At 42.0% G+C, this 27,016-nt stretch overlaps 1 protein-coding gene across 6 annotated transcripts in view; it reads left to right on the forward strand.

Annotated features, from left to right (window-relative positions):
• Nucleotides 1-27,016, forward strand: part of DGKZ (diacylglycerol kinase zeta) — a 337,944-nt gene that overhangs the window by 286,547 nt on the left and 24,381 nt on the right. For 5 of the 6 annotated variants that reach the window (XR_012236493.1, XM_073604284.1, XM_073604286.1 and 2 more), the window contains 8 exons: nt 2,009-2,053; nt 7,250-7,319; nt 9,337-9,377; nt 10,576-10,850; nt 19,278-19,309; nt 19,544-19,587; nt 22,508-22,628; nt 26,548-26,584. Coding sequence is in view for 5 of the 6 variants with exons in the window: in XM_073604284.1 (XP_073460385.1) it covers nt 2,009-2,053; nt 7,250-7,319; nt 9,337-9,377; nt 10,576-10,850; nt 19,278-19,309; nt 19,544-19,587; nt 22,508-22,628; nt 26,548-26,584 (665 nt within the window). In the remaining variant the exon portion in view is untranslated. The remainder of the gene's footprint in view (nt 1-2,008; nt 2,054-7,249; nt 7,320-9,336; nt 9,378-10,575; nt 10,851-19,277; nt 19,310-19,543; nt 19,588-22,507; nt 22,629-26,547; nt 26,585-27,016) is intronic. The other variant, XM_073604283.1, reaches the window with a different exon arrangement.

A 27,016-nucleotide genomic window follows, 5' to 3' on the forward strand; every position in this document is an offset into this window, starting at 1 on the left:
AGTGTATACTGACAACAGGGGATGCCCACTGTCAGCATACAATGACACAGCGGGAGGATTCCCTCATCCATCTCGTGGATTGGGGAATCGGTTAATGTTTTTTGTTCAGCAGGAACCAGCTGAATTTCAATCCATCTAGGGCCGTTCCCATTCATGAGAAGTCAATCTATCACTCGATTGCTCATGAACCAACGTTCGTGCTTCAATTGGCTGCAGCTCTGATCAGACAGCGGGGAATGCCCACTGTCAGAATACAATAGCAAAGTGGGAAGGATTCCCTCTTCCACCTTGAATGTGTGGATGAGGGAATCGGTTCAGTTTTTTATTTTTGTTCAGCAGGAATCAAACTAATTTTTATCCATCTATGGCTGCTCCCTTTCATGAGAAGTCAATCTATCAACCAATTTATCACTAATCGCCTTGCTAGAAAATTTAGCTTGAATCAGCGCATGCAGCCAATTGGTTGCAGTGCTGATCAGTGTATATTGACAACAGGGGATGCCTGCTGTCAGAATACAGTGACACAACAGGGAGGATTCCCTCATCCACCTCGACTATATAGATGGGGTAATCAGTTCAGTTCTTTTGTTCAGCAGGAACCAAACGAATTTCAATCCTTCTATGACCATTCCCTTTCTTGAGAATTTGACCTATCGCCCGATTTCTTATGTACCGGCTTGTTGGAAAATGTTTGCTTCAATCAGCGCATGCAGACGATTGCCTGTTTCTAATAACGAGAAGTCAATCTTATCGATCAATTTCTCATGAACCAGCTTGTTGTAAAATTTACCTTTGATCAGTGCATGCAGCCATGCGGCTGCAGCGCTTATCAGTGTATTCTGACAGTAGGGGAGTCTCCTTGCTGTTAGAATACAATGACACAGCAGCTAGGATTCCCACATCCACCTAGAATGTTCCGCTGGCTGAATGAAAAAAATGGAACCAAGTATGGACAGATTTAGTCTAGAATGCTTTCAGGCACCAGGTGCTGGAGGGGGAAATTTTAAGCCAGGTACACACGGGCAGAATGTCAAAAAAGAAAAATGGCCGACATTCTGCCCGTGTGTACCTGGCTTAAAATCTCCCCCTCCAGCACCTGGTGCCTGAAAGCATGCTAGACTAAATCTGTCCATACTTGGTTCCATTTTTTTGGTCGGCTTCCATCAGACGTGCATCCTGAAAAACCAGCAGCTGACCGATTCCCAATCAGCGTCCTCCTGTCAGAACAGCTCAGCCTGCTGGGTTGCACGAAAATAAAAACTGTTATGCCCCGTACACACGGTCGGACTTTGTTCGGACATTCCGACAACAAAATCCTAGGATTTTTTCGGACAGATGTTGGCTCAAACTTGTCTTGCATACACACGGTCACACAAAGTTGTCGGAAAATCCTATCGTTCTAAACGCGGTGACGTAAAACACTTACATCGGGACTATAAACGGGGCAGTGGCCAATAGCTTTCATCTCTTTATTTATTCTGAGTATGCGTGGCACTTTGTCCGTCAGATTTGTGCACGCACGATCGGAATTTCCGACAACAGATTTTGTTGTCGGAAAATTTTATATCCTGCTCTCAAACTCTGTGTGTCGGAAAATCCGATGGAAAATGTGTGATGGAGCCCACACATGTTCGGAATTTCCGACAACAAGGTCCTATCACACATTTTCCGTCGGAAAATCCGACTGTGTGTACGGGGCATTAGCGTGTACATGGCTTTAGACAGCTTACAGGAGTAGGTGAGAACCCCATCCCTCATTTACAAATCAGTGAGCAGAGCAGGTGACACTTGAAGCTGCATAGGTCCTATCGGGAATTTTGTTGGCACTCTCTGTCTACATAGGAGTGTCTACAACTTCTGTCCACTTGCTGAAGTTTCAGATCAGGCTGCCAGTAACTGATTGCACTAATATGAACTGATAAAATGAAAAGGTGCATAGCAGAGGTGGTATATGGTTATGAAAGCTGTCAGATATTGGGGATAAGATGATTTGACTCTTTCTCTCCAGGACTTTCCTGCGTACCCCACAATATTACAGCGGCTCGACCTGAAGGTGTGTGTAGAACCAGCTATAAAAATGTGTGCTGTTCCTGTGTGCCTTGTGCAACATATGTGCTAGTGACTTGTGTGCTTCCTTCTGTGAAAAGTACTTGCAACGTGTAAGCTCTCCCTGCTCATGCACTTCATGTTATCATGGCTAAGACTTAAGAGTTGTGTCGGCCCCCTGAAATCCAACATAGGGGAATGGCAGTGTTTAGCAGCGATAGTGATCCTTGTTTAAAACTGCATTTAGCTAAAACCAGTTCTTGTTGCCCTTGTCAGCTAACTGACCAGCCTTTCATGTCACTTATGCAGAAAGGTAGAATAGGTGATTTTTGAATGTTGTGATGGGTGGTGCATTCATTCATCTGTCTATGGCAACACCACCAATGCCAGCTAGTCTGCTGGGCGGATTTCAGATCTAGCTAGTGGGCTGGGCTCAGGCGTAAAGTGGTTGTAATATCTTACATATACCTAGTGAAGTGAATAGCCTCAGGTAATACACAGAGATGAAACAAATCCTCCTACATAAGTTGTTCCTTTTTTATCTGCAGCCTTCTCTCCTCTACAGCTTCCTAAAACACATGAACCAAGGGCTATTTTTGAGCTCGAGAAGGAAGGGGGCGAGGATCTGAGGTCACACACTGCACAGAACAAAGAGGAGAAACCAGTGTAATCTGAGAACTGAGTGGAGGGAATGGAAACACCCCCCTCTACACAGCTCTCAGAAAAACATGGACAGCTAAGGCTGCCAATCGCCTGCAAGGAAACTTGGAATAGGCAGCCGCACACTGCAACGAGATGCCAATAAAAACGTCTTTATTGTAATGTAGAGAGATGCAGTCACAGGAATGAATGGAAGGTTAAAGGGGCATGTAAAGGCAGAAGGTTATTTATCTTAATGCATTCTATGCATTAAGATAAAAAATCTTCTGTGTGCTGTAGCACCCTTGAGCCCATCTGAATACTTACCTGAGTCCCATCTTTATCTAGCAGGAGAGAGAGGGGGCAGGGTCGAACCGCAGTGTCGTGTCTGAATGGACACAGGGAGCTCCAGCTCAGCTCGGATGCCCCCATAGCAAGCTGCTTGCTGTGGGGGCACTCAACAGGAGGGAGGGGCCAGGAGAGGGACCCTAGAAGAGGAGGATCTGGGCTGCTCTGTGCAAATCTACTGCACCAAGCAGGTAAGTATATTATTAAAAAAAAAAAAAAAACTAGACTTTACAATCACTTTAACATGTTTCACACATCTTATGCTTAGTCATAACCTAGGTCCCTCTGACGTGTCCCAGAAGGTTGCGGGCAGGAAGGGGGTAGAACTTCTGCTCAGATCGCCTAGGCACCTGTCAAAATTAGGTACCCACTCCTCCCTGGAAAAAAATGTAATCCAAATGTAGTGGAGGGGGAGGGGGGGTGGAGAAGCAAAAGCGGAACTTACCTTTTTGGGTGAAGTTCTGCTTTAAGCTCTCACATAGAGGTTATTGGACTGCAGTTACTTTAATTACCCCTTCCTCTACAGCATATACCTTCTTTATTCTCCTTATTTCCACTGCTCCAATTCTTCCACCAGGATTGAGGAAAAAAAGCCCTGTACAAGCTCCACATTACTCCAGGCAGAGCTTACACAGAGCTGAGGACTCTCCCTGCCATGTGCCAGCCCTGGTCCAATCACCAAGCACCGGCACTGTCACATGCTCCTCATACATGGAAGCATTGGGTATTTTCTTCACTTTTGGGGGACTGACAGGAGCAGCTGGGGAGCCAAGGAAAGGTGTGTATGTGCCTCTTGGGATACAAAAAACACAGTCACTTCCAGCGCTAATAGGTCTTCCAAGGTGTGGAGTAACAGATGTCAGATAAAATGGTGGTGTGAAAGGTATATATGGTATCCCAAAACTAGGTGGATGCTGCCTTCCTCAGATGGGGGTAATTTGAAAGGAACTACTGTACAAGAAAAACAGAAATGGAAGGCACACACACCTAGTGCATTACCAGAGATAATTTAATAATAAGAAATTTTTGTATAAAAGTGGGTACTCACAAAATGCAACTGACAAAAGGCCATAAACACAGTGCATGGACATGCACAGAGCACGGGGTACAGCTGACGCATTTCGTAGGGCACACCCCCTTCCTCAGAGCTAGGCTAGTGCTTTTCATTAATTGTTACACATTGGGGAATCATTATTATCGTTGTGCAAAATAAATTGCAATAAAAAAATTAAATTTTTTTTTTATATAAATGTTTTAATTTATTTTTATTTTATTTTTTTACTATTAATTTACTATTTCCTATTGGTCCAATTTAGTCAGAGAATTTTTTGTTATTTTTTAAAATTTTTTTAATTTAATTTTTTAAAACATTTCTTTAACCGTTTCAGCCCCGGAAGATTTTAGCACCTTCCTGACCAGAGCACTTTTTGCGATTCGGCACTGTGTTGCTTTAACTGACAATTGCGCAGTCGTGCGACGTTGTACCCAAACAAAATTGACGTCCTTTTTCCCCCACAAATAGAGCTTTCTTTTGGTGGTATTTGATCGCCTCTGCGGCTTTTATTTTTTGCGCTATAAACAAAAAAAGAGAGACCATTTTGAAAAAAAAAAGCAATATTTTTTTACTTTTTGCTATATATAATATCCCCCAAAAATATATAAAAAAAAAAACAATTTTTTACCTCAGTTTAGGCCAATATGTATTCTTCTACATATTTTTGGTAAAAAAAAATCTCAATAAGCGTATATTGATTGGCTTGCGCAAAATGCATAGCGTCTACAAAATAGGGGATAGATTTATAGCATTTTTATTATTCATTTTTTTTTTAGTAGTTATGGCGGCGATCTGTGATTTTTATCGGGTCTGCAACATTATGGCGGACAGATCGGACACTTTTGACACTAGTTTGGGACCATTGTCATTTATACAGCGATCAGTGCTATAAAAATGCATTGATTACTGTGTAAATGACACTGGCAGTGAAGGGGTTAACCATTAGGGGGCGGTGAAGGGGTTAAGTGTGTCCTACGGAGTGATTCTAACTGGGGGGGGGCTTCAACACACAGGACAGTGATCACTGGTCTCGATGACAGAGAGCAGTGATCTCTGTCCTGCCACTAGGCAGAAAGGGGAAATGCTTTGTTTACAAAAGCATCTCTCTGTTGTACCTATCCATGACACAATCGCGGGCACCCGGCAGACATCGAGTCCTCGGGACCCGTGGTCATAGAGACCGCGGCGGGCGCGCACCCGCAATACCGCTTCTTAAAGGGGATGTACCTGTACGCCCTTTTGCCCACCAGTGCCATTCTGCCGATGTAAATCGACGTGCGCTGGTGGGCAAGCAGTTAAAAACCTTTTTTTTTTTGTCCATCTATCTTTGCCCATTCATGTCCATGGGGACACCATTGTACTGCTCCCGCCCCGGAAGTGATGTCACTTGTCATCAGGCGTCTTCCTGAGTTTCCAGGAAGTGGATTCCCCCTGGCACTGAGCTGGTTCTCTGGGGTCTGGTAAGGTTCCTCTGTGACATTGGGCGTTCACTGAACGGCGCACTACAGCAGGGATGACCCTGCTGGCATCTGTTGGGGTTTTTCCCCCGTTCCTGGAAATTCTAAAGCTTCCGGTCGGGGGATCCTAGTGTGTGGTTTTTGGATACCTCTGAGTGCCCAAACTCCTCCCCTTGCAGCTACTTCAGGCATGTAGAGATGAGACATGGATTGACCCATTTATCAATCCTGCATCCCTTTTTTGCTTATGTGTTCCTACAACTGTATTCATCTGACTAAATATAAATGAATGTGCAATATATCACGGATTTGAATTAATTATCATTATTTATTTGTGTATTTATGATGGAGTCTTTTTTGTTTTGGATATAGGTTTTTGATATGGATGCTGTCGTTTTTACATTAGTGCAACTATATATTATTATTTTATTTTTATTAATAATTTCTCATGAACTTTTTTTTTTTCTTTCCTGCCCCTTTGAGGGCGTGGCTCTTTTTGACACACAATTTTCAATTCCACCATTTCCTATAAAAGTGCTTGCCCATGGTGTACGAGACTAGCCCAGCTCTGAGGAAGGGGGCGCGCCCCCGAAACGCGTTAGCTGTACCCTGTGTTCTGTGCATGTCCATGCACTGTGTTTATGGCCTTTTGTCAGTTGCATTTTGTGAGTACCCACTTTTATACAGAAATTTCTTATTACATTATCTCTGGTAATGCAGTAGGTGTGCGCGCCTTCCATTTCTGTTTTCCTTGATGTTCCTCTTGGGTAAAGCGGACATTAAAGCATACTCGTTTCTTTGTCTGGGCAAATCTCAGGTTTGTTATTCAAGGTAATGCTGGACATATAAATGGGCACTTCTTTAGCAGTTTCAAACATTTTTTGTTTATAAAAGCACGTAAATGGATTACTACTAGCAATCAATTTAAAGGAAACAAACCAATGGTGGTAGGTTGCCTTGAGATAATCATTTTAGAAATTCAAATCTGGTTAAAAAAAGCTACAGAAGTTGTCTTGGTACATTTACCCCAAAACCCATGACTTCTCCTCTACACCCTTCACATCAAACTTGCTCATACATGATACAGGTAATACAACTCTTGTCATTGCTGTGGCCTTGTTGGAGAAGAGTTGTCTCTGGTATGCTGACCATGCTCCAGGTCTATCCATAGATGATAATGTTTGTCCAGGGCTAAAGATTAGGGTAACCTTTGTTCCCTATGAACAACCTGGTGTGCACCTGGCATACCAGTGGTAAGTCAGGACACTGCAGGCTATAAATGGTGCCTTCTTCTATCCATAGCAAAGCAGTGACCAGAGTGTTCTCTGTATGCATGATCTGATATTGGGTGGACATGTTTGTTGAGGAGAGTGAGGAAGGATAAGGGCTTTGCAGTATATGTACGGTTACCCTTTAATTCCCCCCGGGAGAAATCTTTACTATAAACAGAGCCTACTTTTTTGATAATAAAATAGTGGGTGATAAAAAAAAAAAAAATATATGTGACCATTGATGTTCCCTCTGCACAGCTCTTTCTTGCAAGATTCGCTCTAGAAAACCAGTAGTTAATATAGTGCTGTACTGTATTAGTGACCTGGATGTATGTACGTGCTTTTCTAGCAGTGTTTGGTGTTGTGCGCTGACATTTAGGCTTTCCTAGCAAGTTCCTATACTCTACTAATGTTATTTCTTTCTGTGTGCTCAGGAGGATGGAACAAGCAAACCTCAAATTGTCTCATCGCAAAAACTGTCCCCGAAATGGTGCTTCTTGGATTGTGAGTATTAAAGTGCACTTGTCTAAACGTTTTTCCAGATGAGTGTTCTGTTTGTATTCGCCTGTCATTTTTTTTCAGGCAGATCTGAACAGAAGCTCAGTGTTAGTCTGTGGGCAGGCAGAAAAACGCATTTCATAAAAGTTATAAATTGATTTGCATTTTAGTAAGTGAATTAAGTATTTGACCTCCTATCAGTCAGCAAGACTTCTGGCTCCCAGGTGTCTTCTATAGAGGTAATGAGCTAAGATTAGGAACACTCTTTTAATGGGAGTGCTATTCTCAGCTTGTTACCTGTATAAAAGATACCTGTCCTCAGAAGCAATCAATCAGATTCCAATCTCTCCACCATGGCCAAGACCAAAGAGCTGTCCAAGGATGTCAGAGACAAGATTGTAGACCTACACAAGGCTGGAATGGGCTTCAAGGTCATCTCCAGGCAGCTTGGTGAGAGGGTGACAACAGTTGGTGCGATTATTTGCAAATGGAAGAAACACAAAATAACTGTCAATCTCCCTCGGTCTGGGGCTCCATGCAAGATCTCACTTCATGGAGTTTCAATGATCATGAGAACTGATCTGAGGTGAGGAATCAGCCCAGAACTACACGGGAGAATCTTGTCAATGATCTCAAGGCAGCTGGGACCATAATCACCAAGAAAACAATTGGTAACAGTACGCCATGAAGGACTGAAATCCTGCAGCAGCCGCAAGGTCCCCCTACTCAAGAAAGCACATGTACAGGCCCGTCTGAAGGTTGAAAATGAACATTTAAATGATTCAGAGGAGAACTGGGTGAAAGTGTTGAGGTCAGATGAGACCAAAATCAAGCTCTTTGGCATCAACTCAAATTGCCTTTTGGAGGAGGAATACTGCCTATGACCCCAAGAACACCATCTCCATCGTCAAACATGGAGGTGGAAACATTATGATTGGGGGTGTTTTTCTGCTAAGGGATCAGGACAACTTCACCACATGAAAGGGACGATGGATAGGGCCATGTACTGTCAAATCTTGGGTGAGAACCTCCTTCCATCTTGGATAGAGTGTTGAAAAAGCCACTGTCAGGTATTTATTGCTATCTGTGCCCCTCTTGGGAAAATTGCTCCCCACTTCCTGTTGTAGTAATATAATAGAAAGTAGAAGAAATCTCTTAAAACCCTTTTTGATAACTATTTACACACAGTTTTAATGCGTTTGAGGCAAGTTTGCAATCCATTTTTTTTTTTTAGGCATTATTTTTTTTTTTTTTTACTGAACTTCATTTACATACATTTGTGTTGCGTTTACTTGTTTTCTATTCAATTATGTTCAAAAAAATGCAGCATATTGCACTTTTTTAACACACATGAAAGCACCGTAATGGTGTAAACTAGCCTTATAAAAATACATCTATTTTTCTTGCATATGCATTCATATAGTGTTAAAAAAAATGTTCAACTGCATCTGGTATAAATGAGCCCTAAACCTTCATGATGATTCCACTTGCCACTAATCCATAGTCTGCATTCTGTCATTTAAAAGCAACCAGCCAGAATCTCCCTTTTTAGCCAGCCATAGACAGGTTGAAATTTGGCTGTAACCATCCGAATTTTAATCCATCTATGGGCAGGCTGGTTGTACTGAAATCGGATCTATCTAGATACCTGATCCAGCGCAGGAGAGCCGCCTTGCCGCCATTTATATACAGTATACAGCCAGCAAGTGGTTAAACGAAAATCATTAGTTCTGTTCGCATACGAGAAACATTTTAGAGTGTGTCCCTTTTGGAAATTTTCGTTTGCAAAGTCTGAATTGGATGTCGAAAGTTGTGTACATACTATACAAAAATTGAACGATCATGCCTCATACCAAATTTTTCTTCCAATTTTCCCATAGTGTGTACCCCCCTTTAGTCGTCCTAGCAGGCTGGAATATAAAAGATAGTATGTCATTATTTGCTGTGGCAAATGTTTTGATAATGGTGTGGCATTGTATTTAAAACCTCCAGAAAAAAAAATGGTTTTGTTCCCCTCTTGCAGCCACTACTGCTGACCGGTTCTATAGGATTGATAGAGCACAGGTAAGAAACTACGTTTAAATTTTTCATGGTTGCTTATTGCAGGATATCCCAAGGGTGGCGGCATAGATATTGATTAGAACAAAGGCAGACAACCTGAGAACACCTCCATTACTGCCTTACAATGCCCTGTTAGATTGATCGTAGATCTCTTGTAGATTGACTCTCACACCTTGTTTAACTCATTATAGTTCTGTATCCCCACAAGTTTTGATTTGTGACTGGTTTTTACTTTCAAATATTTTTTCCCAGTAAAAATGCTTCTTCCTCAACTTCCTCTCCAGTGCTCTATGCTTGCATAGCTACATCCCTTATCACAAGTGTCCTCACATAGGGTTGTATTGCAGAGGAAGTGGGGGCATGTTTGATCAGGCTTGTTGCTAAAGTAATAAAAGCGAATGGTAGGAGCAAAGTTACATGACATGTCAAAGTCACATGACCAGTTATTCTTCAGTCATGGGTCCCCTCCATGGGGTTATCTCTGCAGAGAGAGCTCCATATAGGACCACAAGCTCAACACCATAGCCCACATTTTACAAATCGGCTATAAAATGTGGCCTGTAGTGTGCAGAGGATAATAGTGAGCAGTTAGTGTTATCAGCTCTCAATACTAAATGGGCCCCAGAGTGTATTAGATCTAACCTTGGTGCCTTTAGGCACTCTACGCAACGCTTTAAAAAGAAAAATGGAGTTAAAGTAAATCTAAACTCTTGCAAAAGAATACCGCGTTTTGTAGAGGACTTGTCGATAATGCAGGATTTGATCACCTTTTTTTTCCCTTATTTTGTTCATATTTCTCTTTTACCACTGTGAACGTCCTATGGACTCTTTGTAGGATCTTCCTGTGGATGTGTGTGCACTTCAGATGTAGCTCAATGTCTCAGCTTAACTGCAGTGACTATAGCCTTGCCAGTCTATCGTGCACCAGAAAGAGTGACAACTCTGCAGCTGAACTGATCAAGCTTTATCATCCTATTAATAGATGAGCCTGGGAATGTGCCTTGCTGATAAGATCACTAGATATGATTTTATTAAAAAAGGAAATATAAACAATTAAACTTGCTGACTTAACAGGAACATGTGCAGAAACCTATTTGGATTAAGTGTTTGAATTTAGATGGATTTTGAGACTGTGGAAATGGAGGTTGATGGTACAGAATCTAATCTAATCATCATATTACGCTTTCCCATTCTTTTCTAGGAGCACCTGAACTACGTACTGGAAATCTGCCAGGACGAGTTGTATGTTCTGGACCCAGAGCTGATCATTACCCAGTCTGTAGGCACTTCCCCGGCACTGCCCAATTCTAAAGACCAGCCGACCAATACCAACCCACACTTCCAGTTCCCGATGCTCCCGCCATCATCTCCTCCTGAATCCCCCGAACTTACGGAGCCTCATAATGGATTTCCGCATGCAGGCAGAATGTGTATCAACAGTTCTGTGATCAAGTCAGGAGACATGTGCAAGCAGAGGTACATTCCAGGAGTATTATTGTCATGGCACTCGTGCACTGTGACTTACCCATGTTGTGAGATCAGAACTGGGTGATGGCTAGTTGGCATTCATTACATCCACAAAAAGCATTATGTTGCAAACAAGTTTTCTTTTACTTTTATGCAAATTTTATATTTTTCTTTGAGACTATTGCTCTGGTCAACCCACATAATTTTGCTGGCATCCTTTGTAAACTTAAAGTAGAAATGCGGCCAAAGCTCCGAGTGCAGCCACATAGGTGAGTATGTATGTTAGATTTTTTTTTTTTGATCCCACACCTTTTTTTTTAACCACTTCCCATCTCCATGACGTCATATGACGTAGTGGACTTTGGGTGGAAATATCTGGATGCAGCTACAAGATTGCTTTTACAAGCAGCAGTAGGGGACATTCCCCTTCTCGCCGCCCATCGGCACCTCTCTGGGCTCTCGTGTGTGATTGGGAAGCCAGAAATCCAATGAACTGGTGGAGCCGGGTTACCACACAGCTGGCCGAGGACCGCATGGTCCCGGCCATTACTTATGACCATGGAAGGCCGGAAGCGATGTTATAACCTCACTTCTGGTTCTGGCAGATGTAAACACTGCCATTGTTTTCCCCTAGAAAGCAGAGATCAATGTTTTTTTTTTTTTTTTTTTTTATCTCATGCTTTACAGGGTAGAGAAGATATCTGGGGTCCTATAGACCCCAGATCTCTCCATAAAGAGGACCTGTCAGCCTTATTTCTATCACAAGGGATATTTACATTTCTTGTGAATAGGAATAAAAGTGATACAAAAAAAAATTAAAGGGACAGTGTAAAAAAAAAAAAAAATACATTTTAAAGCATCCCCTCCCCCAACGCAGAAGCGAACACATACATAGGTCATGCCCGCATATGTAAACAGTGTTCTCACCACACATGTGTGGTATTCTCGCGAGCCTCAGAGCGAAAGCAATAATTCTAGCGCAAGACCTCCTCTGTAACAGGTGACCTGTAAAAAAAATCTTAAAGCGTCGCCTATGGAGATTTTTAAGTACCATAGTTTGGTGCCATTATACAAGCGTGCACAATTTTAAAAAGTGACATTTTAGGTATCTATTTACTCAATGTAACATCATCTGTTATAGTTTACAAAAAAACAAAAGGGTTATATATTGTGTTTTTTGCATTAAAATTCATTGAAGTTTATTTTTTAATTGCGTTTGAAAAATGTCTGCACAAATACCGTGTGACATAACAAATTGCAAAAACTTGTTAAAAAAAAAAAAAAAAAACATATATAATGTGTGGGGGTTCTGAGTAATTTTCTAGCAAAAGAATACTGATTTTTACATGTAGGAGAAAAATTTCAAAATTGGCCTGGGTGGGAACAAGTTAAAGGGAGAATGTCCTGACTTTTTGATATATTAATGTTAAAGTGGAGGTACCTACCTGCAGTTACCATTCTTTTTCACTTATCTGTGAGGTGGACCTAGATCATGTCCACTGCCTTCCCATATACCAATGGTAGCACGTCAGCAATGGCACTGAAGTGTTGAATGGTTCTTCATAGGAGCACAGATTTGATCTGGTGAATGAGAACACCCATTCCTATGCTTTATTTATAACTAGAAAGACATGATAGGTTTAGTTTATTGTAGGTCAACAGATTCATTGGTTAAATATATTCCAGGCAGCCTAAGCTCCAGATCTTAACAGTGTAGCTTGTGCTAGAGCCTGCAGAGGCTTGGTTTCCCTAGTTGTTGTTTTCACTGCTGCAAACAACTAAATCTACATCTGTTTTCAGTTTAGCTCTAAGTGCACCAGACTGGCAGCCTGTACCAATCAAAATCAATTATAATATAACACTGAAGACACAAGGCAGCAAGCACGCCAACACATGCAAATAAATTGCATTCATAGGATTATTCCATTTTCCCAGCAAAAGCGCACCCAAATCAGGCGGTGTGACAAAATGATCCAATAATGTTTTGAAGTTCACTGTGAAAGAAAGACTACCATTTAAAGTGTATGTTACACCAACATTTCACGTTCCTGATATGTGTCTGATATCATGTATTTAAAGCGGAGTTCCGACTAAAAAAAAAAAAGAAAAGTCAGCAGTTACAAATACTGCAGCTGCTGACTTTTAATAATCGGACACTTACCTGTCCCAGGGTCCAGCGATGCGGGGCAACAAAGCCCCATTCATCTCCCCCTGCTCTCTGCGGCGCCGGCATTGTCACTGTCTAAAAAGAGGGTTTCTGCTCCCCCCCCCAAAAAAAAATGACATTCCAGATGTGTCATGTCAGTCACCTTCCCTTAAAGCGGAAGTTCCATTTTTGGGTGGAACTCCGCTTTAAAACGTAATTCTACTTTTGTTGTTCTCTCTGTATTGCTTCCTTTCTGTAAAATACCTGGTGAGCCTGCCAGTCCCAAATTTCTGGCAACTTGACCATGCAGCTCTTTTTTGTTCAAGTATCATCGTATTGTGCTCCTTAAAAACAACCACACCATCTTTTTCCAGAGCAGCCTGTATTTTTCCTGAGGTTACCTCTGGGTTTTTCTTTGTATCCCGAACAATTCCTGTGGCAGCTGTGGCTGAAATCTTTCTTGGCTAACCTGACCTGACCTTGGCTTGGTATCAAGAGATCCCCAAATGTTCCACTTCTTATTGAGTGATTGAACAGTACTGACTATTCAAGGCCTTGGATATCTTTTTATATCCTTTTCCATCTTTATAAAGTTTCATTACCTTGTTACGCAGGTCTTTTGACTGTTCTTTTCTGCTCCCCATGGCTTAGTATGGCTTAGTGTCTAGCCTGCTTAGTGCATCCATGTGAGAGCTAACAAACTCATTGACTATTTATACACAGACACTAATTGCGATTTAAAAAGCCACAAATGTGGGAAATTAACCTTTAATAGCCATTTTAATCTGTGTGTGCCACCTTCTGTGTCTGTACCAAGGCCAAACATTCCAGGGTATGTATACTTTTCATCAGGGCCATTTGGGTGATTTCTGTTATTATAATTTTAAAAGGAGCCAAAAAACTATATGATAATAAATGGCTTCATGTGATCACTATCCTTGAATAAAAGACAGTTTTTTGGTATGATTAGTCACATTTTCAATATAAATGCCAAAATTTCACAATTTCTGCCAAGGTATGCAAACTTCTGAGCACAACTGTATATATGTGTATGTATGTGTGTACAGTGGGGACGGAAAGCATTCAGACCCCCTTAAATTTTTCACTCTTTGTTATATTGCAGCCATTTGCTAAAATCATTTAAGTTAATTTTTTTTCCTCATTAATGTACACACACAGCACCCCATATTGACAGGAAAACACAGAATTGTTGAAATTTTTGCAGATTTGTTAAAAAAGAAAACTGAAATATCACATGGTCCTAAGTATTCAGACCCTTTGCTCAGTATTTAGTAGAAGCACCCTTTTGATCTAATACAGCCATGAGTCTTTTTGGGAAAGATGCAACAAGTTTTTCACACCTGGATTTGGGGATCCTCTGCCATTCCTCCTTGCAGATCCTCTCCAGTTCTGTCAGTTTGGATGGTAAACGTTGGTGGACAGCCATTTTTAGGTCTCTCCAGAGATGTTCAATTGGGTTTAAGTCAGGGCTCTGGCTGGGCCATTCAAGAACAGTCACGTAGATGTTTTGAAGCCACTCCTTCGTTATTTTAGTTGTTTTAATGTGCTTAGGGTCATTGTCTTGTTGGAAGGTAAACCTTCGGCCCAGTCTGAGGTCCTGAGCATGCTGGAGAAGGTTTTCGTACAGGATATCCATGTACTTGGCCGCATTAATATTTCCCTTGATTGCAACCAGTCGTCCTGTCCCTGCAGTTGAAAAACACCCGGACAGGTGATGAGCAGTGCCTGGTCTTCTCCACACATACCACTTAGAATTAAGGCCAAAAAGTTCTATCATTTTCTCATCAGACCAGAAAATCTTATTTCTTACCATCTTGGAGTCCTTCAGGTGTTTTTTTTTAGCAAACTACATGCAGGCTTTCATGTGTCTTGCACTGAGGAGAGGCTTCTGTCGGGCCACTCTGCCATAAAGCCCCGACTGGTGGAGGGCCGCAGTGATGGTTGACTTTCTACAACTTTCTCCCATCTCCCGACTGCATCTCTGGAGCTCAGCCACAGTGATCTTTGGGTTCTTCTTTACCTCTCTCACCAATGCTCTTCTCCCCTGATAGCTCAGTTTGGCCGGACGACCAGCTCTAGGAAGGGTTTTGGTCATCCCAAACGTCTTCCATTTAAGGATTATGGAGGCCACTGTGCTCCTAGGAACCTTAAGTGCAGCAGAGATTTTTTTGTAACCTTGGCCAGATCTGTGCCTTGCCACAATTCTGTCTCTGAGTTCTTCAAGCAGTTCCTTTGACCTCATGATTCTCATTTGCTATGACATGCTCTGTGAGCTGTAAGGTCTTGTATAGGCAGGTGTGTGGCTTTCCTAATCAAGTCCAATTAGTATAATCAAACACAGCTGGACTCAAATGAAGGTGTAGAACCATCTCAAGGATGATCCATCAGCAAATGGCTGCAATATAACAAAGAGTGAAAAATTAAAGGGGGTCTAAATACTTTGTCCCCACTGTATGTGTGTGTGTGTGTGTGTGTATATGTGTATATATTTTATATATGGACTCTGATGTGAAAGGATGGGGTGGAGGGGCACGACTGGGGACTCTGATGTGAAAGGGGGAACTAAGGACTCTAAGAAGAGGGGAAAGTAAGGACCCTGATGTGAAAGGTGTGCGGGGTGGGAGGCTAAAGACTCTGTTGTAAAAGGTGTGGGGAACTGAGGACTCTGATGTCAAACGGGGAAACTTTGGACTTTGATGTATTCTGATGTGAAGGGGACCCCATTTCAAAAGGTGCCATAACTAAAAAATACTGCTAGACAACCTCCAAAGAAGCCCCCCGCCCTCCTCCTCCAGTGGTAACACGATTTATAACTGCAAAGCTGGTTGCAAAAAAAAGCTGGGTAGGCTTGCAGGCCAGAGTGTAAAAAGCACAAGTTTTTCTTTTTTTTTTACTGACTACCAAATGATCTTCAAAAAATGTGCAGTTATCTTATAAAACAAAACAGAGCTTTGCTTAAAATTAAAAAGGGAGGATGCACAATACCACAAATAGCTGCTTTTGATGAATAGCAGTTGATGGGCCTTTTAGATTTGGCGATGTCATTTGACCACTTTCCTCGCCAGCAATGCATTTTTATAATTTGGTTTGTGGGCCTCCTAATCCCAGTCTTAAAGTTTGTGGCATGTAAATAATACAGAAGGATTTACAAGTGGAGAGATTTAATGATATGGTTTTGCATGCTTACATGTGCAACCGGCATCTGGACCTAATAGAAATGTTTAAACAAACAAATCATCCTTCATACTTATTACACAAGGCAATCTATAAAACGCTTGGGGCGGCTGGCCATATTATCGCTGTGGCCTGGTGCTGATGGGTAATAGACATGTTCAAATCCTGATGGTCTTAGTCACCCTGGCTGAGTTCTACATTAAATGACAAAAGCTAAACTTCCTGTGTTTACATGAGGTTCTTTAAAATAAATAAAATAAAGAAATTGGCATTTTGTAAAGGTCAGTCTGCTGAAAACTGGCGTTTTATATTTTTTGGTAGATGCTGGAAAATTAAATAACCTATTCGTTTCTTATAATCTATTTCCATGGTGGTCAGTTTTCTTAATATTGGTGATCTTACATCACCAAAAGGACACACGTATTATTCAGTAAATGTAATACTATAGAAAGTGGTGGTCAGATACTACAGGAATTGTACAGGAGATGGTCAAAAACTACAGGAAAGATACAAGTGATGGCCAGAGACTACAGGAATGCTACAAGGGGATGCTCAAAGACTATAGGAATGTCCAAACGATGGGGAGAGACTACAGAGATGCTACAAGAGGTGGTCAGAGACTACAGGAATGTTACAAGCGATGATCATAGACTACAGGAATGCTACAGGAATGCTACAAGAGGTGGTCAGAGACTACAGGAATGCTACAAGAGGTGGTCAGAGACTACAGGAATGCTACAAGAGGTGGTCAGAAACTACAGGAATGCTACATGAGGTGGTCCGATGCTACACAAATTTTGCAAGAGATAGGCCGAGACTACAGGAATGCTGCAAGAGGTGGTCGGAGACTATAGGAATGCTACAAGAGGTAGTCAGAGACTACAGGAATGCTACATGAAGTGGTCAGATGCTACAGGAATGTTGTAAAAGGTAGTCTGAGACTACAGGAATGCTACAAGAGTTGATCAGAGACTACAGAATTGCTACAAGAGGTGGTCAGAGATTACAGGAATGCTACAAGAGGTGGTCAGAGATCACAGGAATGCTACAAGAGGTGGTCATAGACTACAAGAATGCTACAAGAGGTGGTTATAGAACACAAGAATGCTACAAGAGGTAGGCAGAGACTACAGGAATGCTACAAGAGATGGTCATAGAACACAGGAATGCTACAAGAGATGGTCAGAGACCACAGGAATGCTACAAGAGGTGGTCAGACACTAAAGGAATGCTACAAGAGGTGGTCATAGACTACAAGAATGCTACAAGAGGTGGTTATAGAACACAAGAATGCTACAAGAGGTAGGCAGAGACTACAGGAATGCTACAAGAGATGGTCATAGAACACAGGAATGCTACAAGAGGTGGTCAGAGACCACAGGAATGCTACAAGAGGTGGTCAGACACTAAAGGAATGCTACAAGAGGTGGTCATAGACTACAAGAATGCTACAAGAGGTGGTCGTAGAACACAGGAATGCTACAAGAGGTGGTCAGAGACTACAGGAAAGCTACAAGAGGTGACCAGATGCTACAGGAATGCTACAAGAGGCGGACATTGAACGCAGGAATGCTACAAGAGGTGGCCAGAGACTACAGGAATGCTACAAGAGATGGTCAGAAACTGCAGGAATGCTACAAGAGGTGGTCAGAAACCATAGGAATACAGCAAGAGGTGGCAACAGACTACAGGAATGCTACAAGAGATGGTGAGAGACTACAGGAATTTTACAGAGATGGTCAGAGAGTGCAGGAATGCTACAAGAGGTGGTCAGTAACTATAGAAATCCAGCAAGATGGGCCTAGAGACTACAGGAATGATACATGGGGTGGCCACAGACGGCATGCATGCTATAAAAGTTGTTGAAAACTACTGTTTTCCATGCAACCCTTACTAGAAATGTCCTTGCGCTCTGTTCATCTCTCTCAGCAAGCTTCATAATAAAAGATCAAAGAAAAATAAACTTTAGATGAAAGGGATGGACAGCACAGAAAAAAATTTACATGGTGTGAAAGACAGAAACCAAGGTATTTTTAACTACTAGAACATAGGCCTGAGTCAGAACCTAGGTAACAAAAACACAGTCTGGGGTGCAGGGACCCTGATGGCTGCTCAGTAAGTGTCAAAGGGCTGCAGGTTGAGCACCAGGGCTCTCTTTGAACAAAAGTTTGTGAACACCAAGACCGTTCTAAATTATCGATCTTAGCTGTTATCAGTGAAGGGTACTGCAGTGCGTTGCAGGGTGGGTGAGTGGTGGAGGTGTTATGGGGCACCATTAAAAATGAATGGCACTGCAGTGCAGCAATGCACGTATAGTGTGTTACCACATGTTGTATTGCAATTGCAAGTGTAGAGGCTCTTATAACTGCAAAGAGAGGACTATGGTTTTGATGAGGATGTCCAACAAGCTCATATAGGTGTGACAGTCCTCCGAGTGCCTGGCTCTCTACTCTTGCTACTGCCACTTTCGTTCTTGAATGTTAGCTTCAGTAAGCAGAGTGGAGGTGTGTCAGACCTCTGCAGAGAAACCACTGCTTCCACATAGAGAGCAAGGGTTCCAATCTGCAGCATGCAAGCAGGAACAGGCTTTTCTACACAGGCTGTGGCTGCTCCTTGGGGAAAAAAAATGGCTGTAAGGCTTTGTGCACCTTCTTGAATTGATACAACCTGGAATGTATTTAGCTAATCTGAAAGTCCAATTGTGTTTTAACACAAACCTTTAACAAAAATGCAGGACTGGGTGTGGAAACATGATGCATGAAAATATGTGTTAGATTCTGAATAACGTACTTATAATAATAATAAGACAGGCCGATCACAAGATCAGTGCCAATGCACTTCTCACATGGTCTCTGCCTGTGGAAAGGTCGCTAACGAGGGGCTATAGATGGCAAAGCTGAAGAGTTGATAGCCAGGGCCATTTAGCAGAGACCACATGACCAATGCTTCAACATTGGTCATGTGACTATCCTCCAGGATGTTCCTAGATTTCTGTTACTTTTTCAGCAGATTTGCACATTTATACACATGCTGCGTTTTAAAATAAATCCTCATTATTCATATATTTTCATTTTTTACTCTCTCTCTTTTTAAAGGACAGAAAATGACATCTCCGACTACCAGCCAGGTGAGCATACAGAATCCCCATTTATCAGCTGTTTTCTATGTGAGTGATTGGTACAAGGTGTGGTTATCCAGGGCCATTCCTGATACTATTATTATCATAGGACTGACTATGCGGGTTTAACCTGTTTATCAATACTGTGCAAAGGGCATGTTACTTTCCTGTCACAATTAAAGATTTTTTTTAAGGGTAAATGTTTACTTTGTGCATATTTAATTTCTCATTTTTCTTTTATAGATGAAGTTTTACTGGAATCTGCAAAAAATGATGATTTTGAAAAGGTATGCAGGACATTTGACCGCTGCGAATAGTTACAGTTGCCTACCATGATAGTGAATGGGGCTGACAGCCGCACCTAACCAATCAGTGCTGCAGCAGGAATATGTAAATCACTGGTGTGAATGTAGCCTTAAAGTAGAAGTTTAGCCAAAAACTAGCTCTAAGGCCAGGTTCACATATGTACGGTAGTGGTTTGCAGTCCAGTGCGTTTCTGTTCAACGGTTCAGGTAAGATTCAGGTGCCAAATTTTGCCAGAATTCACACCTAAACCGGACCCAAACATGCACAGGACCCTTTTTGAAACCGCACGCAGCCGCCCGGACGTGAAGCTATAGATATATAATGGATATGGGCTGAAAGTGCACACTCTCAGCTTTAATTTGAGGGTATGTACAGCCAAATCAGAGAAAGGGTTTAGGAATAGCCACCCCCCCTTTTTTTCAAGGGACAAAAAGTAATTGGACAGACAATTGACTCAAAAGCTGTTTCATGGCCAGGTGTTGGCTACTCTTTTGTTATTTCTTCATCAATTAAGCAGGTAAAAGGTCTGGAGTTGATTCTATGTGTGGTATTTCCATTTGGAATCTATTGCTGTGAACCTACATCATGCATTGAAAGGAGCTGTCCATGCAAGTGAAGCAGGCCATTGTAAGGCTTCAAAAATGAAACAAATCCATCAGAGAGATAGCAGCAACATTAGGAATGGCCAAATCAACAGTTTTGTACATTTTGATTAATGAAGAACGCACTGGTGAGCTCAGCAACATAAAAAGGCAAGGACATCCATGAAAGTCAACAGTGGTGGATGATTGCAGGATCCTCTCTATGGTAAAGAAAAACCCATTCACAACATCCAGACAAGTGAAAGACACTCTATAGGAGGTGGGTGTATCATTGTCAAAGTCTACAATCAAGAGAAGACTTCACGAGAGCAAATGCAGAGGGTTCACCACAAGGTGCAAACCATTCGTAAGCCTGAAGAATTAAAAGCCAGATTAGACTTTGCCAAAACACATCTTAAAAAGCCAGACCAGTTCTGGAAAAGCATTCTTTGGACAGATATAACTAAGATTCATCTGTACCAGAATAACGGGAAGAAAAAAGTTTGGAAAAGGCTTGGAAGAGCTCATGATCCAAAGCACACAACCTCATCTGTAAAACACGGTGGAGGCAGTGTGATGGCATGGGCATGCATGGCTTCCAGTGGCACTGGGTCATTGGTGTTTATTGATGATGTGACAGAAGCAGCCGGATGAATTCTGCAGTGTTTAGAGATATCCTGTCAGCCCAGATTCAGCCTAATGCAGCAAAGTTGGTTGGACGACGCTTCACAGTACAGATGGACAATGATCCAAAACACACTGCAAAAGCAACCCAGGAGATTTTGAAGGAAAAGAAGTGGAATATTCTGCAATTGCCGAGTCACCTGATCTCAGCCCAATTGAGCATGCATTACACTTGCTGAATGCTAAACTAAAGGCAGAAATACCCACAAAGAACAACTGAAAACAGCTGCATTTAGAGCCTGGTGAAGCATCTGAAAGGAGAAAACCCAGTCTTTGGTAATGTCCATGGGTTCCAGACTTCAGGCAGTCATTGCCAGTAAAGGATTCTCAACAAAATATTAAAAATTAACATTTTATTTATGATTACTGTATAATTATTTGTCCAATTACATTTGAGCCCCTGAAAATAGAGGAAGTGTGTATAAAAATGGCTGCAGTTCCTAAAATTTGTACTTGTTATTTATGTTCAACCCCTTGAATTAAAGCTGAAAGTCTGCAATTGTTTAGTTTTAATTTTATTCTGCTGGCATACAGAGCCAAAAGTGATGCCCTGCCCACTGGGTTTGCAGCTGAGGCTTTTTTCAGGCGCTATGCAGGCGCTATTTTTAGAAAAACGCCTCAGTGTGAAAGGGGTCTTAGAATGTGGCTGCCAGTAGATTTAAAGTTAGTTCGTTTTTGGCTAAACTTCCACTTTAAGTCCTTCTAAAGCCTCAACATTTTTTTACCTTAAGGCATTCCCCACAGGTAAGAAATGTTTAGGTAATAATATCGCCCCCCCACACCCCCTTTTACTTACGTGAGCCCCCACTTAATCCAGCGATGTGCCCGTCTTTAGCAGCTCCCCCCATTGACTCTTGCTACTGTCAGTCAAATCCTGGGATGGAGTGGGGGGGTCGAGCCATGCTGTCTGTGTCACTAGACGTAGGCAGCACCTCTCAAAATCGAGCCTGCAGGTGTGCCGCTTTCTCTGGTGGCACACCAAGAAGAAGAGGAGCCAGGAGCACTGGTAGAGTACCCCAGAAGAGGGGGATCGGGGCCGCTCTGTGCAATTCTGTTGCACAGAACAGGTAATTATAACATGTTTGTTATTTCAAAAAAATGTAACTTTACAATCACTTTAAAGTGGAACTAAACTTAACTAGTAAAAAAACTGTAAGCGAGAACCTCTTTATTCCAGAAGAGACATACTATATCCCTTCTGCAGTAACAAACACTTACCTGCTCGCAGTCTTCTATTGAGTGTATAGTGAGATGTGCAGCCCGGCGTGCATTCCTGGCACATTCTGGCTATGCTGGATGAACTGACTCCCCTGCGCATGCATGGGATGACCTCATTCCCCTACCGGCCAATCAAGAGGCCAAAAACCCTTCACCCAGAAGTACCCAGGAAGAAGATGACAGCGGCTATAGAGGGTTGTAACTTCTGTATTCCTAAAAGTTAGAGGAGAGTATTTTTGAGGGTCTAGTTCAGCTTTAAGCTGGCCACATACTATGCAAATTGGCTTAGTGGATGACCCTTCTCATTTCTCATCAAAAGTTGATCGTTTGACTGATTTATGTCAAAGCAGCCTGCTGTAAAATTTTCTGCCAAATATGCCATCACTTGGTCTAAAATAAGATATTTAATTTCCCATAGTTCCGGGAGGCTCATCGTGCTGGGGGTAACTTGGCACAGCGAGACACTGATGGCTACACACTATTACATCACGCTGTGAATGTTGGAAGTAAGGAGATCGTCAAGTACCTCATTGAGCATGGTAAGTGCTTGCAGGGCCGATATCATGATTTAAATAGCCAGCCACAACTAAATCCTCACCACACACATGTAGTTTAGAAATACTAACAACTACATATTACAAGGGATTCTCATCAGTTTCTTACTAGCTGCTCATCCGTTTCCCATCAGTTTTTTTACATCCACTACCAATGCAAAAACAGATCATTTGTTCATTTACATCTGTTTTTTTTCCAATTCAGTTTTTAACGGAAGAAAAATAGAGCTTTGATCCGTTCCAAAAAGCAGATCTTGACAGAATTGGATGTAAATGGATGATCATCCACTTGCCCATAGAAATACATTGGTGTCTGTTTTTCATCCGTCAACGGATAGATGAAAAACGTAATGCCCGTGTGAAAGGGGTCTATGGCCCCTTCCACCCATGCGGACCGTTTGTTAATTTTTCATCTATCCGTTTATATTCGCTTCCATCAACATTCAATTTTTGGAATGGATCAAAGCTCAATTTTTCTTCCGTTAAAAAAACAGATTGGACGAAAAATTGATGTAAACGGACAAATGGTCAGTTTTTGCATCCGTTTTTGCATTGATAGTGGATGTAAATAAAACTGATGAGCAGCTGATGAGAAATTGATGAAAAATTATTGTAAACTGATGTAAACTTTATCAGTTTTTTCTTTGAAAAAACGTGACTGAACTGATGAAATGAACGGTCCGCATGTGTGAAAGTGGCCTTATGCTAGCCATGGACACTTCTGCTGATTTCTGCTGAAATTCAAACTGTGGTTAGCCCTGCAAGCACCACCCAGCCCAACAACAATCGATTTGAAAATCAACTGAGCCAGGTGGAAAATTATCAACCAAATAGTGTCTGTATCATACTAGATGGAAGAGGAGAAATAATGTAAATCAAATGTGGTTAACTTTTTTGATGTTGGGGGCCTCAAGTGCAGCCACCAATATCACCAAGGGGCCGCACATAAAATTCAGTAAATATTCAGTGCCAGAGACAGCAGACACATATCAGGATATAGCCAGAGACTGTGGGCATGATTAAAGATGGTCATTGATGAGGGGCATAATACAAATGATGGTCAGAGACTGCAGGCATGATAAAGAAGATGGTTAGAGACTGCAGACATCATAAAAGAGATGGTCAGAGACTGCAGACATCATAAAAGAGATGGTCAGAGACTGCAGACATGATACAAGAGATGATCTGAGACTGCGGACATGATACAGGAGATGATCTGAGACTGCGGACATGATACAAGAGATGATCTGAGACTGCAGACATGATACAAGAGATGATCAGAGACAGTGGACATGGTATAGGAGATGATCAGAGACTGTGGAAATGGTAAAGGAGATGGTCAGAGACTGCGGACATGGTACAGGACATGGTCAGAGACTGCGGATATGGTACAAGAGATGGTCTGAGACTGCAGACATGGTACAAGAGATGGTCTGAGACTGCGGACATGGTACAAGAGATGGTCTGAGACTGTGGACATGGTAGAAGAGATGGTCTGAGACTGCGGACATGGTACAAGAGATGGTCTGAGACTGCGGACATGGTACAGGAGATGGTCAGAGACTGCCGGCATGGTACAGGAGATGGTCAGAGACTGCGAACATGGTACAGGAGTTAGTCAGAGACTGCAGACAGGATACAACAGATCATCAGAGACTGTGGGCACGCTGTGGGAGACTCTTAGATTGGGGACATGCTATAGTAGTTGTTGGAGGTTGGGGACATACAGTATCTCACAAAAGTGAGTACACACCTCACATTTTTGTAAATATTTTATTATACCTTTTCATGTGACAACACTGAAGAAATGGCACTTTGCTACAATGTAAAGTAGTGAGTGTACAGCTTGTATAACAGTGTAAATTTGCTGTCCCCTCAATATAACTCAACACACAGCCATTAATGTCTAAACCGCTGGCAACAAAAGTAAATGCACCCCTGAGTGAAAATGTCCAAATTGGGCCCAATTAGCCATTTTCCCTCCCCGGCGTCATGTGACTCGTTAGTGTTACAAGGTCTCAGGTGTGAATGGGGAGCAGGTGTGTTAAATTTGGTGTTTTCACTCTCACTCTCTCATACTGGTCACTGGACGTTCAACATGGCACCTCATGACAAAGAACTCTCTGAGGATCTGAAAAAAAGAATTGTTTTTCTACATAAAGATGGCCTAGGCTATAAGAAGATTGCCAAGACCCTGAAACTGAGCTGCAGCACGGTGGCCAAGTCCATACAGTGGTTTAACAGGACAGGTTCCACTCAGAACAGGCATCAGCTTGGTATACCAAAGAATTTGAGTGCACGTGCAATAGACGTATGAGTGTGCAGAGGTTGAAGGGGTGGGAGGTCAGCCTGTCAGTGCTCAGACCATACTCTGCACACTGCATCAAATTGGTCTGCGTGGCTGTCATCCCAGAAGGAAGCCTCTTCTAAAGATAATGCACAAGAAAGCCCACAGACAGTTTGGTGGAGACAAGCAGACTAAGGTCATGGATTACTGGAACCATGTCCTGTAGTCTGATGATACCAAGATAAACTAATTTGGTTCAGATGGTGTCAAGCGTGTGTAGCAGCAACCAGGTGAGGAGTAAAAAGACAAGTGTGTCTTGTTTACAGTCAAGCATGGGGGTGGGAGTGTCATGGTCTGGGGCTGCATGAGTGCTGATGGCACTGGGGAGCTACAGTTCTATGAGGAAACCATGAAGGCCAAAATGTACTGCGACATACTGAAGCAGAGCATGATCCCCTCCCTGGGCCACAGGGCAGTATTCCAACATGATAACGACCCCAAACATACCTCCAAGACGACCACTGCCTTGCTAAAGAAGTTGAGGGTAAAGGTGATAGACTGGCCAAGCATGTCTCCAGACCTAAACCCTATTGAGCATCTGTGGGGAATCCTCAAACGGAAGATGGAGGAGCGCAAGGTCTCTAACATCCACCAGCTCTGTGATGTCGTCATGGAGGAGTGGAAGAGGACTCCAGTGGCAACCTGTGAAGCTCTGGTGAACTCCATGTCCAAGAGGGTTAAGGCAGTGCTGGAAAATAATGGTGGCCGCACAAAATATTGACACTTTGGGCCTAATTTGGACATTTTCATTTAGGGGTGTACTCACTTTTGTTGCCAGCGGTTTAGACATTAATGGCTGTGTGTTGAGTTATTTTGAGGGGACAACAAATTTATACTGTTATACAAGCTGTACACTCACTACTTTACATTGCAGCAAAGTGTCATTTCTTCAGTGTTGTCACATGAAAAGATAAAATAAAATATTTACAACAATGTGAGGGGTGTACTCACTTTTGTGAGATACTGTACTTCAGCAGACAGTCACAGACTGCTAGAAGTCACAGGACAATAGAGAGACACAGATTAGTGTCTGCAGTGGCCCTGAGGAACGCACAAAAAGGGCTGCAGATTGGGCACTAGGGATGTTTATATAGACTGGATTGGCTGAAGAATACAACGTATGTGCTGTTTCATACCCTGTGGAAGCAGCAGTTATTCCTGGCCCCTGAATCATTGATATTGGCTATATTTGAGCTTACATTGGAAAATCTTTTTATATCTGGACAATTAATTGGGTGGTGTGGCACTTTAGTCTCAAATCTTTTAAGCAAAAAAAAAAAAAAAAATGACAGGGGTTCTAATTCTTGCAAATTCTATCCATATCTTTTGGCATTACATATACTGTTATACATTAACAAAAATATAAGAAGTTGTATCAACAACAATGCAAAATCATAAAAAGGACTTGGTAACCAGTGCAATCAGAACAGTTTACTTACTAAATATACACTATACTAGCCCTTAAAACATTCTTACTTTTTGCCTTTTACACTCCAAATGTCTCATATCATTTTTTTGTCTCATATTTTTTTCTTTTTTTTTTTTTTTTTTATCCAGCCCCGTCTGAAATCCTGGATGTTGCAGAGCTCAAGAAGTAAGTTGGACTGAGCGGCTGCCAAAAATCACTCCGTGGGCTGTTTGCTGAGTCATGGGTGTTAAAGAGACATTAATGTCAAAAAGGGCTTAAAGGAGGATTTTTATTCCTAAAGCAATGAAAGTTAATTGCCTCTAAAAGGGTAGTTTCTGTGACATCAGCATAGGTTTTCACCTCTAGGTATACATCACCCGTGGAACATCTGTCACCAGGACAATGGAAGAATTATGTTGTTAAAATGCAGCCAATCAGTTCAGTCCACCCAAAACCAGTATTTTTTTTATTTTTTATTGGTAGATTCTGAAGAGTATAGTCACCTAATGTATTCTTCAAGCTAAACTCCAGGCAGATAAGAAAAAGACATCAATTCAGCTCTGTATTCAATATTCTGTAATGACATTTTTTTTTTTTTTTTTTTGCAAGCAGTTTACC

The sequence above is a fragment of the Aquarana catesbeiana genome, linkage group LG11, assembly GCF_042186555.1.
Source record: "Aquarana catesbeiana isolate 2022-GZ linkage group LG11, ASM4218655v1, whole genome shotgun sequence".
In the NCBI taxonomy this organism is placed as follows: Eukaryota; Metazoa; Chordata; class Amphibia; order Anura; family Ranidae; genus Aquarana; species Aquarana catesbeiana.